Raw genomic sequence first — 21,494 nt, 5'->3', positions numbered from 1 at the left:
ATGGGGGCTTTCAGAGGGTCTGTGCAGACGATGGGCCAAATGGCCTCTTTCTGCACTGGAGGGATTCTATGATTGTATGATTATAATTTAGACAGCTATGTGTAATGATGGTTCTCAAAATATGCTGACTGTCCTCCAGGTTCAAAATGCAAATCACTGACCTGCAATGCCACTGCTGAGGATATTTGAGGGGACAGGCCAGAACCCTCATCCCCATCATATGACGGGACACAACCAGGTCTGCCCCATATGCATGACACGAGTCATCATAGCTCAAACAACAGCCATGTTGATATATAATATATATTAGGGCAACATTATTGTATATTAGAGCAGCACGGTAGCACAAGTGGATAGCACTGTGGCTTCACAGCTCCAGGGTTCCAGGTTCGATTCCCTGCTGGGTCACTGTCTGTGCGGAGTCTGCACATTCTACCCGTGTCTGCGTGGGTGTCCTCCGGATGCTCTGGTTTCCTCCCACAGTCCAAAGACGTGCAGGTTAGGTGGATTGACCATGTTAAATTACCCTTAGTGACCAAAAAGATTATGAAGGGTTATTGGGTTACGGGGATAGGGTGGAAGTGAGGGCTTCAGTGGGTGTGTGCAGACTCGATGGGCCGAATGGCCTCCTTCTGCACAGTGTGTTCTATAAAAAAGATTTATGCTATGGGAGACTTATAAAAAAGGCAAATGCACATGGGATACAGGGTAACTTTATAAAGTAGATTCAAAATTGGCTCAGCTGTAGGAGAGAGAGGGTGATGACAGACGGTTGCTTTAGTGACTGGAAGCCAGTGTCCAGTGGCGTACCACAGGGATTGGACAGAAAACTGGTTGGCAGAGAGGAAACAAAGAGTAGGAATTCATGGGTCTTTTTCAAATTGGCAGGCCATAGGAATCGGTGCTGGGACCCCAGCTATTCACAATATACATTAATGATTTGGAAGAAGGAACAAACAGTAACATCTCAAAGTTTGCAGATGATACCAGGTTCGGTGGGAGAGTGAACTGTGACGAGGATGCAGGGATCCTACAGCATGATCTGGACAGATTGGGCGAGTGGGCAAACCAATGGCAGATGCAGTATAAATTGGATAAGTGTGAGGTTATTCACTTTGGAAGCAAAAACAGGAAGGCAGATTACTACCGGAACGGTAAGTTGGGAGAAGGGAGTGCGCAGCGGGACCTGGGTGTCCATGTGCACCAATCACTGAAGGTAAGCATGCAGGTGCACCAGGCGGTAAAGAAGGCTAATGGTATGTTGGCCTTCATTACGAGAGGTTTCGAGTACAGGAGCAGGGATGTGGTGTTGCAATTGGTCTCCTTTTCTGAGGAAGGATGTTCTTGCTCTCGAGGGAGTCCAGCGAAGGTTTATCAGACTCATTCCAGTGATGGTTGGACTGTTATATGACCATAAGACATAGGAGCAGAATTAGGCCACTCGGCCCATCGAGTCTGCCCCGCCATTCAATCATGGCTGATATTATTCACATCCCCATTCACCTGCCTTCTCCCCATAATCCCTGATCCCTTTCTTGATCAAAAACCTATTTATCTTTGTCTCTGAGGAGAGATTGACTAGGTTAGGATTGTTATCACTGGAGTTTAGAAAAATGATAGGGGATCTCACAGAGACTTATAAAATTCTAACACGACTAGACAGAGTAGATGCAGAGAAGATAACAAAGAACAAAGAACAAAGAAATGTACAGCACAGGAACAGGCCCTTCGGCCCTCCAAGCCCGTGCCGACCATACTGCCCGACTAAACTACAATCTTCTACACTTCCTGGGTCCGTATCCTTCTATTCCCATCCTATTCATATATTTGTCAAGATGCCCCTTAAATGTCCCTATCGTCCCTGCCTCCACTACCTCCTCCGGTAGTGAGTTCCAGGCACCCACTACCCTCTGCGTAAAAAACTTGCCTCGTACATCTACTCTAAACTTTGCCCCTCTCACCTTAAACCTATGCCCCCTAGTAATTGACCCCTCGACCCTGGGGAAAAGCCTCTGACTATCCACTCTGTCTATGCCCCTCATAATTTTGTATACCTCTATCAGGTCGCCCCTCAACCTCCTTCGTTCCAGTGAGAACAAACCGAGTTTATTCAATCGCTCCTCATAGCTTATGCCCTCCATACCAGGCAACATTCTGGTAAATCTCTTCTGCACCCTCTCTAAAGCCTCCACATCCTTCTGGTAGTGTGGCGACCAGAATTGAACACTATACTCCAAGTGTGGCCTAACTAAGGTTCTATACAGCTGCAACATGACTTGCCAATTCTTATACTCAATGCCCCGGCCAATGAAGGCAAGCATGCCGTATGCCTTCTTGACTACCTTCTCCACCTGTGTAGCCCCTTTCAGTGATCTGTGGACCTGTACTCCTAGATCTCTTTGACTTTCAATACTCTTGAGGGTTCTACCATTCACTGTATATTCCCTACCTGCATTAGCCCTTCCAAAATGCATTACCTCACATTTGTCCAGGTTAAACTCCATCTGCCATCTCTCCGCCCAAGTCTCCAGACAATCTAAATCCTGCTGTATCCTCAGACAGTCCTCATCGCTATCCGCAATTCCACCAACCTTTGTGTCGTCTGCAAACTTACTAATCAGACCAGTTACATTTTCCTCCAAATCATTTATATATACTACAAAGAGCAAAGGTCCCAGCACTGATCCCTGTGGAACACCACTGGTCACAGCCCTCCAATTAGAAAAGCATCCCTCCATTGCTACCCTCTGCCTTCTATGGCCTAGCCAGTTCTGTATCCATCTTGCCAGTTCACCCCTGATCCCGTGTGACTTCACCTTTTGTACTAGTCTACCATGAGGGACCTTGTCAAAGGCCTTACTGAAGTCCATATAGACAACATCTACTGCCCTACCTGCATCAATCATCTTAGTGACCTCCTCGAAAAACTCTATCAAGTTAGTGAGACACGACCTCCCCTTCACAAAACCGTGCTGCCTCTCACTAATACGTCCATTTGCTTCCAAATGGGAGTAGATCCTGTCTCGAAGAATTCTCCCAGTAATTTCCCTACCACTGAAGTAAGGCTCACCGGCCTGTAGTTCCCGGGATTATCCCTGCCACCCTTCTTAAACAGAGGAACAACATTGGCTATTCTCCAGTCCTCCGGGACATCCCCTGAAGACAGCGAGGATCCAAAGATTTCTGTCAAGGCCTCAGCAATTTCCTCTCCAGCCTCCTTCAGTATTCTGGGGTAGATCCCATCCGGCCCTGGGGACTTATCTACCTTAATATTTTTTAAGACACCCAACACCTCGTCTTTTTGGATCACAATGTGACCCAGGCTATCTACACCCCCTTCTCCAGACTCAACATCTACCAATTCCTTCTCTTTGGTGAATACTGATGCAAAGTATTCATTTAGTACCTTGCCCATTTCCTCTGGCTCCACACATAGATTCCCTTGCCTATCCTTCAGTGGGCCAACCCTTTCCCTGGCTACCCTCTTGCTTTTTATGTAAGTGTAAAAAGCCTTGGGATTTTCCTTAACCCTATTTGCCAATGACATTTCATGACCCCTTCTAGCCCTCCTGACTCCCTGCTTAAGTTCCTTCCTACTTTCCTTATGGTGATGTTCCCGATGGTGGGTGTGTCCAAAACCTGAACAGTCTGAGGATTCAGGGTAAACCATTTTGGACAGAGATGAGGAGACATTTCTTCACCCAAAGGTGGTGAGCCTGTGGAATTCATTACCACAGGAAGTAGTTGATGCTAAAATTATAGGAATGATGTGATTGCACTGGAGGTGATGCAGAGGCGATTCGCCAGGCTGTTGCTTGGGATGGAACATTTAAGTTATGAAGATAGGTTGGATACGCTTGGGTTGTTGTCGCTGGAGCAGAGAAGACCGAGGGGTGACCTGATCGAGATGTACATGATTATGAGGGGCATGGAGAGGGTGGATAGGGAGAAGCTGTTCCCCTTAGTTGAAGGGTCAGTTATGAGGGGACACAAAGTCAAGGTCAGGGGTTTAGGGGGGATTTGAGGGAAAACTTTTTTTTATCCAGAGGGTGGTGACAGTCTGGGATGCCCGATCCTCCACCTCAAGATCTTATCGTTTTTGATCTTGCCCCGCTTTGTATTATTGAACTTGAAGGCAACCGACTGTTGGTCAATGAGGAGAGTGAATCTCCTCCGGCCAGGTAATGCCTCCAATGCCGCACAGCTTCCACCATGGCTTGGGCCTCCTTTTTGACAGAGGAGTGCTGAATTTCGGAGGGATGGAGGGTGCAGGAAAAGAATGCTACGAGCCTGCCCGCTTGGTTGAGGGTGGCAGCCAGAGCTACGTCCGATGCATTACTCTCAACCTAAAAGGGGAGGGAATCGTTGACCGCGTGCATCATGGCCTTGGCGATGTCTGCCTTGATGCGGTTAAAGGCCTGTCGGGCCTCAGCCATCAGGAGAAAGACTGTGGACTGAATGAGTGGGCGGGCCTTGTCTGCATAGTTAGGGACTCACTGGGCGTAATAGGAGAAGAACCTCAGTCATCGTTTCAGGGCCTTGGGGCTGTGGGGGAGGGAGAGTTCCATGAGTTGGAGCCCGGCCCTAGAACTCCATTTTCCACAACATAGCCAAGGATGACTAAGCGGTTGGTGCGGAACACGCATTTCTCCTTGTTGTACGTGAGATTGAGGAGTTTGACGGTGTGGAGAAATTTTAAAAGGTTAGCGTCGTGGTCCAGCTGATCGTGGTCGCAGATGGTGACGTTGTCTAGGTGCGGGAAGGTGGCCCGCAGTCCGTACCAGTGAACCATTCGGTCCATCTCACGTTGGAAGACCGAGACCCCATTAGTGATGCCGAAGGGAACCCTAAGGAAGTGATAGAGGCGGCCATCTGCTTCAAACGCAATGTATTGGTGGTCTTCCGTGCGGATGGGAAGCTGGTGGTAGGCGGACCTCAGGTCCACCGTGGAAAAGACCTGATACTGAGCAATCTGATTGACCATATCAGATATGCGTGGGAGGAGGTACGAGTCGAGCTGCGTGTACCGATTAATGGTCTGACTATAGTCAATGACTATCCTGTGTTTCTCCCCAGTCTTTACTACTATCATTTGGGCTCTCCAGGGGCTGTTGCTGGCCTCAATGAGGCCTTCCCGCAGAAGCCGCTGGACCTCCGACTTGATGACGGTCCTGTCCTGGGCACTGTACCGTCTGTTCCTGGTGGTGACGGGTTTGTAATCCGGGGTGAGGTTTGCAAACAAGGAAGGTGGATCGACTTTAAGGGTCGTGAGGCCGCATACGGTGAGGGGGGGGTAGGGGTCCGTCGAATTTTAAAGTTAAGCTTTGGAGATGGCACTGGAAGTCCAGGCCGAGTAACAGGGCAGCGCAGAGGTGGGGGAGGACGTAGAGCGGGAAGTTGCTGAACTCTACGCCTTGGACGGTGAGGGTCGCGATGCAGTATCCCCAGATTTCCACGGAATGGGATCTGGAGGCCAGGGAGAATTTCTGGGTAACGGGGTGTACCGCGAGGGAGCAGCGCCTTACAGTCGTGGTGTGGATGAAGCTTTCTGTGCTCCCAGAGTCAAAAAGGCAGGACACCTTGTGCCCATCGATTTTCACTGTTGTCATTGCGGTTGCGAGGTTGTGGGGCCGGGACTGGTCCAGGGTGATCAAGGCGAGCTGCAGCCGATGCTGGGAGGCCCCGGGCTGATCAGCGGTGGTGGCAGGCGATGAGCGGCCAGACGAGCTTCCCGACGAGCAGGGGTCCTGAGGCGGCGTCCAAAATGGACGCACATGGCGGGCAGCATTAAGGATGGCGGCACCCACGGGCCGCACGTGGCCTGCGGAGAAGAAGACCGCGGCGCCCACGGGCTGCATGTGGCATGCGGAGAAGAAGATGGCGGCGCCCACGGGCCGCACGTGGGGGGTGTAGGAACGCTGGGCCGAGAAACAGTGGCGACCGATTGCGCCTGGCACACAGCAGCAAAATGTCCCTTCTTTCCGCATCCATTGCAGGTTGCGCTCCGCGCCGGGCAGCGTTGCCGGGGGTGTTTGTTCTGCCCGCAGAAGTAGCATTTGGGCCCCCCGGGGTTGGCTGGTCGCATAGGCTTGAGGTGGGCTGGGGTCGGTAGTTGGTGGGACCCACGTGCCCGTGAGGGTGCCGTGCGGTGGGGGGAGTACGACTGGACGTTACGGGAGGCCACTGTTAACAAATTGGCGAGCTGCCTGGTTCCCGTAAGATCAAGCGTACCCCCTTCCAATAGGCGCTGACGGACATATGCCGACCCCATGCCCGTAATGAAGGCGTCTCAGATTAAAAGTTCTGTATGCTGGACTGCCGAAACTGCCCGGCAGTCACAGTTCCTCCCCAGGATGTGCAGGGCACGCCATAAATCATCTAGGGACACACCGGGGTGTTGCTGTCTCGTGGACAGGAGGTGCCTGGCGTATAGTTTGTTGACTGGACGAACGTAATGTCTGTTCAGGAGCTCCATTGCTTCAGAGTACGTGGGCGCATCCCGGATGAGAGGAAAAATGTCAGGGCTCACCCGTGAATAAAGGACCTGGAGCTTCTGTGCGTCCGAGAGTTCCTCAGTGGATGTTTGGAGGTAGCTTTCGAAGCAGGCTAGCCAGTGGTCAAAAGCGGACGTAGCGTTGGCTGCTTGAGGGCTCAGCTGTAGGCGATCAGGCTTGATGCGAAGTTCCATCGTTTTAAAATCTTTGCCCAACAAATTGATGCACTATCAATTACTACAAAGACGAGAGTAGTGAATAATCGAGGCTTTATTGAGCAAAGATGTGTTGCCTCCTGTAGCTGTTACCAGAATGGGAGCAGCACCGCCGAGCACACACATTTATACGCCGCCTACCGGGTGGAGCCAGCAGGCAGGGATTTACCCATGTACCTCTAGTACAGGAGCCTTACCGTACTACATCTGATACAGTTAGTGGTGACTACCACACCTGCGCTGTAGCCACAAAATTTATTTGGCTAGTCCAGTTCAGTTTCTGGTCAATGGTAACCCCCAGGGTGTTGATCGCTAGGGATTCGGCGATGGTATTGAATGTCAAGGGGTGATGGTTTGATCCTGTCATTGGAAATGATCATTGCCTGGCACATCATTTGGAGTGCCAATGTTACTTGCCACTTATCATCCCAAGCCTTGATACTGTCCAGATATTGCTGCATTAGTATGTGGGCTGCTTCAGTGTCTGAGGACTTGTGAATGGTGCTGAACATTGTGCAAGCATCAGCGAACATCCCCTGATAAGTAAATGTACATAGATTTAGTACATTTCCATTCATTCTGATGAGATTTCTGTGATGACAAGCAAAAGTGGTGGGATAGAAATGTAGGTGTTCAACCGGGTCTTTGGCCCAGCCTAAATGGTCTGTGGATGAAAAAGTTTGAGAACCACTGATTGGTGGATATTTATGGTTCTTTTGATAGATTAAGAATTTGAATATCTAAGATTGTTCTGCCAATTCCCATGACCACATTATTTCAGTATCAACGCTCTCGTTGAATGAAAACCAGTGAGCTTCATCCCGCTTCCCTGGATGAAGAAACAATGGCCATTTGATTTGTTATCGTGTTTACAGGAGTGTTGCAAGTGCTGTTACAAATTTGAGATAAGAAGTGTTGTTGCCAATTTATCTTCTCAGTTGTGATATGGCACTATTGAATATCTCAATCTTTTTAATAATTGGCACCTGAGTAAATTATTTTTAGTCCCGCGCTATTTGTTGAGGTGAAGTGATTTTCTGAATGTATCTATGTAATCCTGAGTGTTGGGAAAGACTGTGACAATTTGCTGTCCCTTTTCTGTGGTGGGTAGGCGGGCTTTTCATTGTTGGGTTGTGTGTGTGTGTGTGTGTGAGTGGGCTCATTGTGCATGGGGTGTGGGCGGGACCTCCTGCTCCACATTGGTCCCAGCTCTGCATCTGATTCCTTTTCATTGTCTTTTCTGCTGGTGTGCACAGAGCTGGTGAAAGGGGTTCGGGCTGCTCCAGGTTTGAGTGAGCGCTGCTCCTGCTGCTGCCGCCGCCGCCGCCGGCCGATCCTCTCATCGTGGCTGCTACATTAATGGCGGCCTCTTCAGGGGAACAAGCAGACCGCCGGCCCATTCGCAGAGTCAGGTCCAAGAGCGATACGCCCTATCTCACCGAGGCAAGAATATCCCTCAACGTGGAGACAGGTATTGACTGAAACAATGCAGCGAGAATAATGTTGGGCAATAAAGGGAATGATAATGAGGAGCAGCCTTTGTGCAGACAGAGATGAGAGAACATGGTGTCAAGCTCCTTATAGAAGCAGCCAAGAGTCACAGAGAATGAATTCTAAGCAATCAGTGCACTGGCGCAGTGTTGGAATGAGGTTTTTAATATTCTACTGTTGTCTTTAAATATTGTGACATTGCAGTTGCATGGCGGAAGAAGAGGAGTTGAATTTCACCCAGACTGGTTGTTTTCTCTCTTTTGAGTTGCACTAGAGGGGCTGCTGGCGCTGATGAAATGCGCGGCGATTATTATTATGATGTATTTCTTTGCTCCATTGTAAGAATCTGTAAGCTATTAGCCCGAAGTGATGAAGTTCGAGGAGCTGGACTAGCGGCTGTCCCAGTTGCAGTTGTGTTTTGTACACCTGCCTGCCCCGACACGCCTGCATCAGCATCCGGCAGCAGGCTTTGGGTATCTATCGCTGGTGCTCGGACAGTCCTGACCACTGCCACTCATTCTCACTCAGCAGGGATTGAGCTTGTTAGGCAAGGACGACTGTCAACCAAATGGCATTTTTTTTTTTGTGAGGGTCTCATTTAATTCCAAAGCATAATTTTATAACTGCACGTTTATGGAGTTGGAAGAAGGCAGGTGAAACTTGAGTTCCTGTAATTTTGGTGGGAGTTAGTCTGCTGGACAATAACAAGTACACAATATAACTTGTAATACTGTATCCAATTTTATCCTCATCTGCTGTGGTTCCCTATAAATATACAAATCAGAAACTGAAAGGAAAAAATATAATCACAATCCATTTTACATTGTTTTAATAAAGGCATTTGTGCCCATCTCTGCAAATTGTTTTTTTTTAAAAATGGTCTGTTGTCCTGTAAGGAAGCATGTCCATAGAGAAATATGGTTGTTATCATTTTAAATATCTTTTTTTAAATAAAATTGAGGTATTTTTTGGTATTATAACAACAGAATAAACAATGTACATGAAACTATAAACATAGCGCAAACGCCGTCTCCCTCCCTTACAAGTCCCACCTTTATTGACCCCCTATTCTAAACTAAACTAACCCCCCTCTTCTGCTGACAATTAATTTTCCGCGAAGAAGTCGACGAACGGTTGCCAACTGTGGGTGAACCCTAACAGTGACCCTCTCAAGGCGAACTTGATTTTCTCCAAACAGAAAGCTAGCCATGTCTGAAAGCCAGGTCTCCGACTTCGGGGAATGTGAGTCCCTCCAAGCTAATAGTATCCATCTCCGGGCTACCAGGGAAGCAAAGGCCAGAACGTCTGCCTCTTTCTCCTGGATTCCCGGGTCTTCCGACACCTCAAAAATCGCCACATCTGGATTCAACGCCACCCTTGTTTTTAACACCATGGACATGACATCTGCAAACCCCTGCCAAAATCCACTAAGCTTCGGGCATGTCCAGAACATATGAACATGGTTCGCTGGTCCTCCCGCACATTTTGCACACCTGTCTTCCACCCCAAAGAATCTGCTCATTCGGGCCACTGTCATGTGAGCCCGATTAATTACCTTAAATTGTACCAGGCTGAGCCTGGCACATGTTGCGGACGGGTTGATTCTACTCAACGCGTCCGCCCATAGACCATCCTCTATCTCTCCTCCCAGCTCCTTCTCCCACTTGCGCTTCATCTCCTCGGTCTGCGTCTCCTCTGACCCCATAAGTTCCTTGTAAATGTCCGAGACACTCCCTTCTCCCACGCAAACTCTGGAAATGACCATGTCCTGAATCCCCCTTAGCGGTAGAAGCGGGAAGGTTGACACCTGTTTAGATAGGAAGTCCCGCATCTGCAGATACCTGAATTTGTTTCCCCTCGCCAATCCAAACTTCTCCTCCAGCGCCTTAATACTCGGAAAGCTCCCCTCTGTAAACATATCACCCCATCCTCTCAATCCCTGCTCTCTGCCATATCCGGAACCCCCCCATCCATACTTCCCGGGGCAAACCAATGATTATTACAGATTGGGGACCAGACCGTTGCTCCCTCTGCTCCCACATGTCTTCCCCAGACTCTCAGAGCCGCCACCACCACGGGGCTGATGGAGTACCATGCTGGCGGGAATGGCAGAGGCGCCGTTACCAACGCCCCCAAACTGGTGCCCTTGCATGAAGCCGCCTCCATACGCTCCCATGCCGAACCCTCCCCCACCACCCACTTCCTGATCATGGCTATATTCGCCATCCAGTAATAATTACTAAAATTTGGCAGCGCCAGCCCGCCCTTTCCCAGACTCCGCTCAAGCATTACTTTCCTTACCCGCGGGGTCTTGCCCGCCCAAGCAAAGCCAGAGATCACTTTGTTGACCCATTTAAAAAAGGACCGCGGAATAAAGATGGGGAGACATTGAAACACGAACAGGAATCTCGGGAGGACCGTCATCTTCACCGTCCGCACACTCCCAGCTAATGACAACGGGAGCGCTTCCCATCTCCGAGAATCGTCCTTCATTTGGTCTACTAGCCGGGCCAGATTTAATTTATGCAGCCGGTCCCATTCCTGCACCACTTGAATGCCTAGTTACCTAAAGCTTCCCCCTACTAATCAAAACGGCAGCTCCCCCAATCGCCTCTCCTGTCCCCTCGCCTGGACCGCAAACATCTCACTTTTCCCCATATTTAGCTTATACCCCGAAAACTGGCGAGATTCCCCATGATTTCTTCCATCCCCTCTAATGCGTCCAATACATACAGAAGCAGGTCGTCTGCATAGAGGGAGACTCTGTGCTCTTTCCCCCCCCCCCCCCCGCCCACCTTGGACCAGCACTTTCCAGCCCCTTGAAGCTCTCAGAGCAATTGTCAATGGCTCTATAACTAGCGCGAACAACAGTGTGGAGAGGGGGCATCCCTGTCTCGTCGCCCGGTGCAGTCTAAAATAGCCCGATGTTGTCCTATTCGTCTGTACATCTGCCACAGGAGCCTGATACAGCAACCTGACCCAGTCAATAAAGCCCCGCCCAAATCCGAACCGACCCAGTACCTCCCACAGATAATCCCATTCTACCCGATCAAAAGCCTTTTCTGCAACCATATCATTTTTATTTCTACATGCTATAATTCAAATACCAGTAAAACCCCATTGTTCTCTGAATGTGCTGTGAACTGTGGTTGTGGTTATCCAGTTCTGCGTGTTGCTTCAATGGTAGTTTTGATGTATGATTTAGTTGAGCAACAAACTGGAATAATAAGTGCATAGATCATAGAATTTACAGTGCAGAAGGAGGCCATTCAGCCCATCGAGTCTGCACCGGCTCTTGGAAAGAGCACCCTACCCCAGGTCAACACCTCCACCCTATCCCCATAACCCCATAACCCAGTAACCCCACCCAACACTAAGGGTAATTTTGGACACTAAGGGCAATTTATCATGGTCAATCCACCTAACCTGCACATCTTTGGACTGTGGGAGGAAACCGGAGCACCCGGAGGAAACCCACGCACACACGGGGAGGATGTGCAGACTCCGCACAGACAGTGACCCAAGCCGGAATCGAACCTGGGACCCTGGAACTGTGAAGCAATTGTACTATCCACAATGCTACCGTGCTGCCCGTGCATAAAATGCTGAATGTGCTCTGATGTGAAATAGGATTAAGAAACCTTTTATAAGCATTGATCTTGATTCTTCAGTTGATATTTTGCATATTTCTTCAAATATCATTACACAGATTGTCCATGCTGCTCAGAATTAGTGTTGTATAATACTGCATATGGTTTGGATGAATGTGTTGAATTACTGTTTGCAATTTTTTATTTTTTTTGTTTAAATTTAGAGTACCCAATTCTTTTTTTCCAATTAAGGGACAATTTAGCATGGCCAATTCACCTACATCTTTTTGGGTTTACTGTTTCCGAATTATCTACGTTATAAAGGGTAGGAAAACTTACTAATCCAATTAAGGCTTGAAATTGTTTTGGGTGTGGGAGGTATCTTTTCATATCTGATATAATTGAATGTTGCATTTCGTTCTGTGATGATGGATTTGAGATGAGGTTTTCATTTCTCATACTTTTTAGTTTCATGCTGTCCAGAATTTCTCCAACAGATTAATTTACTTTTCTTTCACAAAAAGTTTTATTGTTCACAACAGAATCTTAAATTAGGGTGAAAGAAGGAGAGGAATTTCTAAAGTGAGTATTGATACCAGTGTGACCTGAAAATGGCAATGGGAGTGGAAAGTGCAAATGATGTGAGAGCTGGCAAAACTTGAGCATTGAGGCAGGATGGAAAGGAATTGATCCAAAAATATTTTTCTCAATCAATTTAATGAAATGGATATTTCTTTCAGCAACTTCAATCATTCACTTTTTAAAAAACTCCCAACTGATCAATTATTTTCCTTGGAAAGATCAGAATTTGTAATGAAGATTGCCAGCTGGTTGTAATGTTGTTCATTTGCTTGAGTAAAATTGAGAAATAACATAAACTATGTTGGTGTGTACAGATTAGGACTTGAGTTGATACTTTTGAGCAATATATGGAAACATATATAGAAAATAGAAGCAGGAGGAGGCCATTCGGCCCATTGAGCCTGCTCCGCCATTCATTATGATCATGGCTGATCAAGTTCAATATCCTGATCTTGCCTCCCCCAATCCCTTGATCCCATTAACCCGAAGAGCTATATCTAATTCCTTCTTGAAATAACACAATGTTTGCACCTCAACTACTTTCTGTGGTAGTGAAATCCACAGATACACCACTCTCTCGGTGAATAAATTTCTCCTCACCTCAGTCCTTAAAGGTTTACTCCTTATCCTCAAACTATGACCCCTCGTTCTGGACTCCCCACAATCGGGAACATTATTTCAGAATCCACCCTGTCTAATCCTGTTAGAATTTTATACGTTTCTATGAGATCCCCTCTCACTCTTCTAATCTCCAATTAATATCATCCTAACCAATTTAATCTCTTCTCTTTTAAAAAAAAAATATTTATTAAAGTTTTTCTCCCTTACAAACAATAACCCCCAGCCCTCGTAACAAAAAAAAAGAGAAATCGCGCAGAGCAAGATACATACATGGCATAATGATATATTTACACAGCTTTGTACACTGGCCCTCACCCGTACGTGCCAGTTTCCCCAACCCTTCATGTTATCTCTTGCTCATCCACCCTCCCAGGCAGTCCCCCCCCCCCCTCCCTTCCCCCCCCCCCCACCCCGCAAGGTTGCTGCTGCTGCTGACCGACCTTCCTCTAACGCGAGATATTCTAGGAACGGTTGCCACCACCTGTAGAACCCCTGCGCAGACCCTCTCAAGGCGAACTTAATCCTCTCTAACTTTATGAACCCAGCCATATCATTTATCCAGGCCTCCAAGCTGGGGGGCTTCACCTCCTTCCACATTAGTAAGATCCTTCGCCGGGCTACTTGGGACGCAAAGGCCAGAATGCCGGCCTCTTTCGCCTCCTGCACTCCCGGTTCGTCCACTACTCCAAATATTGCTAGCCCCCAGCTTGGCTTGACCCGGACTTTCACCACCTGAGATATTGCTCTCCCCACTCCTCTCCAGAACCCCTCCAGTGCCGGGCATGACCAAAACATATGGACATGGTTCGCCGGGCTCCCTGAGCACCTTCCACATCTGTCCTCTACCCCAAAGAACCTACTCAACCTCGCCCCCGTCAAGTGCGCTCTGTGGACCACCTTAAATTGTATTAGGCTGAGCCTGGCACACGAGGAGGAGGAATTAACCATACCTAGGGCATCAGCCCACAGACCTTCCTCGATCTCCTCCCCAGCTCCTCCTCCCATTTACTCTTCTACCAGCGTTTCCCCTCTTTCAACTCCTGGTGTATTTCCGACACCTTGCCCTCCCCGACCCATACACCCGAGATCACCCTATCTTGAACTTCTTGTGCCGGGAGCAACGGGAATTCCCTCACCTGTCGCCTCACAAAAGCCCTCACCTGCATATATCTAAAGGCATTTCCTGGGGGTAACTCGAACTTCTCCTCCAGTGCCCCTAGGCTCGCAAACGTCCCGTCGATGAACAGGTCCCCCATTCTTCCAATCCCCGCCCGATGTCAGCTCTGGAACCCCCCGTCCATCTTCCCCGGGACAAACCGGTGGTTATCCCTGATCGGGGACCACACTGATGCTCCCATTGCACCCCGGTGCCGTCTCCACTGGCCCCAAATCCTTAGCGTTGCCGCCACCACCGGGCTCGTGGTATACTTTGTCGGCGAGAGCGGCAGCGGTGCCGTCACCAACGCCCCCAGGCTCGTTCCTTTACAGGACGCCATCTCCACCCTCTTCCATGCCGCCCCCTCTCCCTCCATAACCCACTTGCGGATCATCGCCGCATTTGCTGCCCAGTAGTAGCTCCCCAGGTTTGGCAGCGCCAACCCTCCTCGGTCCCTACTGCGATCCAGGAACCCTCTCCTTACTCTCGGGGTCTTATTCGCCCACACAAACCCCATAATACTGCTGCCTACTCTCTTAAAAAAGGCCTTGGTGATCACGATGGGAAGGCACTGAAACACAAACAGAAGGACCACCATTTTGACCGACTGCACTCTACCCGCCAGCGAGAGCGGTAACATGTGTTTTCCGGGTCCTTAGGGGGGAGGGGGAGCAGCCCCAAGTCGTGGTCCACATTGGCACCAACGACATAGGTAGGAAAGGGGACAAGGATGTCAGGCAGGCTTTCAGGGAGCTAGGATGGAAGCTCAGAACTAGAACAAACAGAGTTGTTATCTCTGGGTTGTTGCCCGTGCCACGTGATAGTGAGATGAGGAATAGGGAGAGAGAGCATTTAAACACGTGGCTACAGGGATGGTGCAGGCGGGAGGGTTTCAGATTTTTGGATAACTGGGGCTCTTTCTGGGGAAGGTGGGACCTCTACAGACAGGATGGTCTACATCTGAACCTGAGGGGCACAAATATCCTGGGGGGGAGATTTGTTAGTGCTCTTTGGGGGGGTTTAAACTAATGCAGCAGGGGCATGGGAACCTGGATTGTAGTTTTAGGGTAAGGGAGAATGAGAGTATAGAGGTCAGGAGCACAGATTTGACGTCGCAGGAGGGGGCCAGTGTTCAGGTAGGTGGTTTGAAGTGTGTCTACTTCAATGCCAGGAGTATACGAAACAAGGTAGGGGAACTGGCAGCGTGGGTTGGTACCTGGGACTTCGATGTTGTGGCCATTTCGGAGACATGGATAGAGCAGGGACAGGAATGGATGTTGCAGGTTCCGGGGTTTAGGTGTTTTAGTAAGCTCAGAGAAGGAGATAAAAGAGGGGGAGGTGTGGCGCTGCTAGTCAAGAGCAGTATTACGGTGGCGGAGAGGATGCTAGATGGGGACTCTTCTTCCGAGGTAGTATTGGCTGAAGTTAGAAACAGGAAAGGAGAGGTCACCCTGTTGGGAGTTTTTTATAGGCCTCCTAATAGTTCTAGGGATGTAGAGGAAAGGATGGCGAAGATGATTCTGGATATGAGCGAAAGTAACAGGGTAGTTATTATGGGAGACTTTAACTTTCCAAATATTGAATGGAAAAGATATAGTTCGAGTACAATAGATGGGTCGTTTTTTGTACAGTGTGTGCAGGAGGGTTTCCTGAAACAATATGTTGACAGGCCAACAAGAGGCGAGGCCACGTTGGATTTGGTTTTGGGTAATGAACCAGGCCAGGTGTTGGATTTGGAGGTAGGAGAGCACTTTGGGGACAGTGACCACAATTCGGTGACGTTTACGTTAATGATGGAAAGGGATAAGTATACACCGCAGGGCAAGAGTTATAGCTGGGGGAAGGGCAATTATGATGCCATTAGACGTGACTTGGGGGGGATAAGGTGGAGAAGTAGGCTGCAAGTGTTGGGCACACTGGATAAGTGGGGCTTGTTCAAGGATCAGCTACTGCGTGTTCTTGATAAGTATGTACCGGTCAGACAGGGAGGAAGGCGTCGAGCGAGGGAACCGTGGTTTACCAGGGAAGTGGAATCTCTTGTTAAGAGGAAGAAGGAGGCCTATGTGAAGATGAAGTGTGAAGTTTCGGTTGGGGCGATGGATAGTTACAAGGTAGCGAGGAAGGATCTAAAGAGAGAGCTAAGACGAGCAAGGAGGGGACATGAGAAGTATTTGGCAGGAAGGATCAAGGAAAACCCAAAAGCTTTCTATAGGTATGTCAGGAATAAGCGAATGACTAGGGAAAGAGTAGGACCAGTCAAGGACAGGGATGGGAAATTGTGTGTGGAGTCTGAAGAGATAGGCGAGATACTAAATGAATATTTTTCGTCAGTATTCACTCAGGAAAAAGATAATGTTGTGGAGGAGAATGCTGAGTCCCAGGCTAATAGAATAGATGGCATTGAGGTACGTAGGGAAGAGGTGTTGGCAATTCTGGACAGGCTGAAAATAGATAAGTCCCCGGGACCTGATGGGATTTATCCTAGGATTCTCTGGGAGGCCAGGGAAGAGATTGCTGGACCTTTGGCTTTGATTTTTATGTCATCATTGGCTACAGGAATAGTGCCAGAGGACTGGAGGACAGCAAATGTGGTCCCTTTGTTCAAAAAGGGGAGCAGAGACAACCCCGGCAACTATAGACCGGTGAGCCTCACGTCTGTAGTGGGTAAAGTCTTGGAGGGGATTATAAGGGACAAGATTTATAATCATCTAGATAGGAATGATATGATCAGGGATAGTCAGCATGGATTTGTGAAGGGTAGGTCATGCCTCACAAACCTTATTGAGTTCTTTGAGAAGGTGACTGAACAGGTAGACGAGGGTAGAGCAGTTGATGTGGTGTATATGGATTTCAGCAAAGCGTTTGATAAGGTTCCCCACGGTAGGCTATTGCAAAAAATACGGAGGCTGGGGATTGAGGGTGATTTAGAGATGTGGATCAGAAATTGGCTAGCTGAAAGAAGACAGAGGGTGGTGGTTGATGGGAAATGTTCAGAATGGAGTACAGTCACAAGTGGAGTACCACAAGGATCTGTTCTGGGGCCGTTGCTGTTTGTCATTTTTATCAATGACCTAGAGGAAGGCACAGAAGGGTGGGTGAGTAAATTTGCAGATGATACTAAAGTCGGTGGTGTTGTCGATAGTGTGGAAGGATGTAGCAGGTTACAGAGGGATATAGATAAGCTGCAGAGCTGGGCTGAGAGGTGGCAAATGGAGTTTAATGTAGAGAAGTGTGAGGTGATTCACTTTGGAAGGAATAACAGGAATGCGGAATATTTGGCTAATGGTAAAGTTCTTGAAAGTGTGGCTGAGCAGAGGGATCTAGGTGTCCATGTACATAGATCCCTGAAAGTTGCCACCCAGGTTGATAGGGTTGTGAAGAAGGCCTATGGAGTGTTGGCCTTTATTGGTAGAGGGATTGAGTTCCGGAGTCGAGAGGTCATGTTGCAGCTGTACAGAACTCTGGTCCGGCCTCATTTGGAGTATTGCGTACAGTTCTGGTCACCGCATTATAGGAAGGACGTGGAGGCTTTGGAGCGGGTGCAGAGGAGATTTACCAGGATGTTGCCTGGTATGGAGGGAAAATCTTATGAGGAAAGGCTGACGGACTTGAGGTTGTTTTCGTTGGAGAGAAGAAGGTTAAGAGGAGACTTAATAGAGGCATACAAAATGATCAGGGGGTTGGATAGGGTGGACAGTGAGAGCCTTCTCCCGCGGATGGATATGGCTGGCACGAGGGGACATAACTTTAAACTGAGGGGTAATAGATATAGGACAGAGGTCAGAGGTAGGTTCTTTACGCAAAGAGTAGTGAGGCCGTGGAATGCCCTACCTGCTACAGTAGTGAACTCGCCAACATTGAGGGCATTTAAAAGTTTATTGGATAAACATATGGATGATAATGGCATAGTGTAGGTTGGATGGCTTTTGTTTCGGTGCAACATCGTGGGCCGAAGGGCCTGTACTGCGCTGTATTGTTCTATGTTCTATGTTCTATGTTCTATGTCCCATCTTTTGAAAGCCTCCTCCATTTGCTCCACCAACCTCGTCAGATTCAGTTTATTTAGGGTTCCCCAACTCCTGGCTATCTGGATCCCCAGATACCGAAAGCTCCCCTCTGCCCTCCTCAGCGGTAGGTCCCCTATCCCTCTTTCTTGGTGCCCCGCTGTAATACAAAGAGCTCACTCTTCCCTACATTGAGCTTATAGCCCGAAAACTCCCTTAGAGTCTGCATGACCTCCACCATCCCCTCCATTGGATCCACCACGTACAGCAGCAGGTCATCCGCATATAGCGACACCCGATGCTCTTCTGCCCCTCGGACCACCCCTCTCCATTTATTAGACTCCCTCAATGACATGGCCAATGGTTCGATCGCCAATGCGAACAACAGGGGGGACAGGGGGCACCCCTGCCTCGTCCCTCGGTACAGTCGAAAGTACTCCGACCTCCGCCGGTTCGTCACTACACTCGCCATCGGGGCTCTGTAAAGGAGCTTAACCCAATTGATAAACCCTACCCCGAACCTAAACCTACGCAGCACCTCCCAGTGGTACTCCCACTCTAATCGGTCAAAGGCCTTCTCCACGTCCATAGCTGCCACTATCTCCGCCTCTCCCTCCTCCGATGGCATCATTATCACGTTTAAGAGCCGCCGCACATTGGTGTTTAGTTGCCTGCCCTTTACAAATCCCGTCTGGTCCTCGTGGATTACCCCCGGGACACAGTCCTCGATCCTCGTGGCCAGCACTTTTGCCAGCAACTTTTGCATCCACATTGAGGAGCGAGATCGGCCTGTACGATCCACATTGCAGTGGGTCCTTGTCCCGCTTTAGGATCAAATAAATTGTCGCTTCCGACATTGCCGGGGGCAGGGTCCCCTCCTCTCTTGCCTCATGAAAGGTCCTCACCAGTAGCGGGGCCAACAGGTCTGCGTACTTCCTGCAGAACTCCACTGGGAATCCGTCCGGTCCCGGGGCGTTCCCCGCCTGCATGCTCCCCAAATACTTGCTCAGCTCCTCCAACCCAATTGGTGCCCCCAAACCAGCCACCTCTTGCTCCTCCACCCTCGGGAATCTCAGCTGATCCAGGAATCGTCTCATCCCCTCTTCCCCCGCTGGGGGCTGGGATCTGTACAGCTCTTCATAAAAGGCCTTGAATACCTCGTTTATTTTCATCGCACTCCAAACCGTGCCTCCCCTTCCCTCTTTGACTCCCACTATTTCCCTCGCTGCCATCCTCTTACGGAGCTGGTGTGCCAGCATCCGACTAGCCTTTTCCCCATACTCGTAGGTCGCCCCCTGCGCTTTCCTCCACTGTGCTTCCGCCTTCCCTGTGGTCAACAGGTCAAACTCCGTCTGGAGCCGTCGTCTTTCCCCAAGTAATCTTTCCTCCGGGGCCTCTGCGTATCTCCTGTCCACTCTCAAAATCTCCCCCACTAACCTCTCCCTTTCCATACCCTCTGTCTTCTCCCGATGAGCCCTAATGGAAATTAGCTCTCCCCGGATCACCGCCTTCAACGCCTCCCATACCACCCCCACCCGCACCTCCCCGTTGTCGTTGGCCTCCAAGTACCTTTCGATACACCCCATCACCTTCCCACATACCACCTCGTCCGCCAGCAGTCCCACATCCAGCCGCCACAACGGGCGTTGGTCCCTCTCCTCTCCCAGCACCAGTTCCACCCAGTGCGGGGCATGGTCCGAAACGACTATAGCCGAATACTCCGTCCCCTCCACCCTCTGGATGAGCGCCCTACCCAGAACAAAGAAATCTATCCGGGAGTAGGCTTTGTGTACATGGGAGAAGAAAGAAAATTCCCTGGCCTGCGGCCTTGCAAACCGCCATGGGTCCACTCCCCCCATCTGATCCATAAACCCCCTAAGTACCATGGCCGCCGCCAGCCTCTTTCCAGTCCTTGATTTGGAGCGGTCCAGTGCTGGATCCAACACTGTATTGAAGTCCCCTCCCATTATCAGGCCTCCTATCTCCAGGTCCGGAATGCGCCCCAACATGCGCTTCATGAATCCTGCATCATCCCAGTTTGGGGCGTATACGTTTACCAACACCACTTTCCTTGCAGCCTACCGCTCACCATTACATATCGCCCTCCATTGTCCGCTACAATAGTCTTGGCCTCAAATGACACCCGCTTTCCCACCAATATTGCCACCCCTCTATTCTTCGCGTCCAGTCCCGAGTGGAATACCTATCCTACCCATCCCTTTCTTAGCCTGACCTGGTCCGCCACCTTCAGGTGTGTCTCTTGGAGCATGGCCACGTCCGCCTTCAGTCCCTTTAAGTGCGCGAACACTCGAGCCCTCTCCACCGGCCCATTCAGGCCTCTCACATTCCACGTTATCAGCCGGATTGGAGGGGCTCTCACCCCCCCCACACCCCGCCGACTAGCCATCTCCTTTTCTGGGCCAGTCCCGTGTCCACGCCTCCCTCACCCTCCAGTTTCCCAGAGGGCGGACCCCCGTCCCGACCACCTCTTCTGTGTCCCATTCCCTTTCGGCCAGTGCAGCAGCAACCCTTTTTCTCCCCCCTCCTTCCCCTTCCCCCGCTAGACCCCTGTCTAGCATTTTTGCTCCCCCCATGTCACTCCCGTAAGTCAGCTGACGCCTGCTGACCGCGGCTTCCCCCGCCGTCCCATTGACCTCCCCGCGTGGGAGTCTCCCAATCCATATGCATTCCTTCGTTCCCCTTCCCGCCTTTCCAAAGCCCGCTCCGCCCCCTCTGGCGCAGCTCCTGTTGCGGCCTTGTCTCTCTCCCCCAGCCCATGTAACATTTCCTGTGCGTGATTGACCCCCTATATACAACAACCATCACACATCAAACCCCAAAACATCCCCCGCACCCTCACAAACCCTCAGTTAGAGTCCAACTTTTCGGCTTGTACAAAGATCCACGCCTCTTCAGGCGTTTCGAAGGAATAGTGTTGGCCCTTGTATGTGACCCACAGTTGCGCTGGCTGCAGCATTCCGAATTTCACTCCTTTGGCCCGGTTGAAACCCGCTCTCTGCTTTGCAACCTTCGTGCTCCAGTCCGGGTATATTCGGATCTCTGCATTGTCCCACTTACTGCTCCGCTCCTTCTTGGCCCATCTCAGGACCCACTCTCTGTCCGTGAACCGGTGGAACCGCACCACCATCGCCCTTGGCGGCTCATTTGCCTGGGGCTTCTTCTCCAGCACCCGATGTGCCCCGTCCAACTCCAGCAGCCTCGAAGGGGCCTTCGTGCCCATCATCGCCTCGAGCATCGTGCTCGCGTATGCCCCGGCATCAGCCCCCTCCACTCCCTCAGGGAGACCCAGGATTCGCAGATTCTTTCTCCTCGACCTGTTC

General features: G+C 50.0%; 1 protein-coding gene across 1 annotated transcript in view; it reads left to right on the top strand.

Moving 5' to 3' along the window:
* The first annotated feature begins 7,918 nt into the window (after positions 1-7,918).
* Positions 7,919-21,494, top strand: part of LOC140425802 (phosphatase and actin regulator 1-like) — a 53,408-nt gene continuing 39,832 nt past the window's right edge. Inside the window, exon 1 of the mRNA XM_072510213.1 lies at positions 7,919-8,180. Within this exon, the coding sequence (XP_072366314.1) occupies positions 8,069-8,180 (112 nt within the window). The 5' untranslated portion in view covers positions 7,919-8,068. The remainder of the gene's footprint in view (positions 8,181-21,494) is intronic.

The sequence above is a fragment of the Scyliorhinus torazame genome, chromosome 6 (assembly GCF_047496885.1).
Source record: "Scyliorhinus torazame isolate Kashiwa2021f chromosome 6, sScyTor2.1, whole genome shotgun sequence".
Taxonomy (NCBI): domain Eukaryota; kingdom Metazoa; phylum Chordata; class Chondrichthyes; order Carcharhiniformes; family Scyliorhinidae; genus Scyliorhinus; species Scyliorhinus torazame.
The sequence above is the reverse complement of the archived record's forward strand: the minus strand, read 5'-3'. Positions and strand labels throughout refer to the sequence as shown.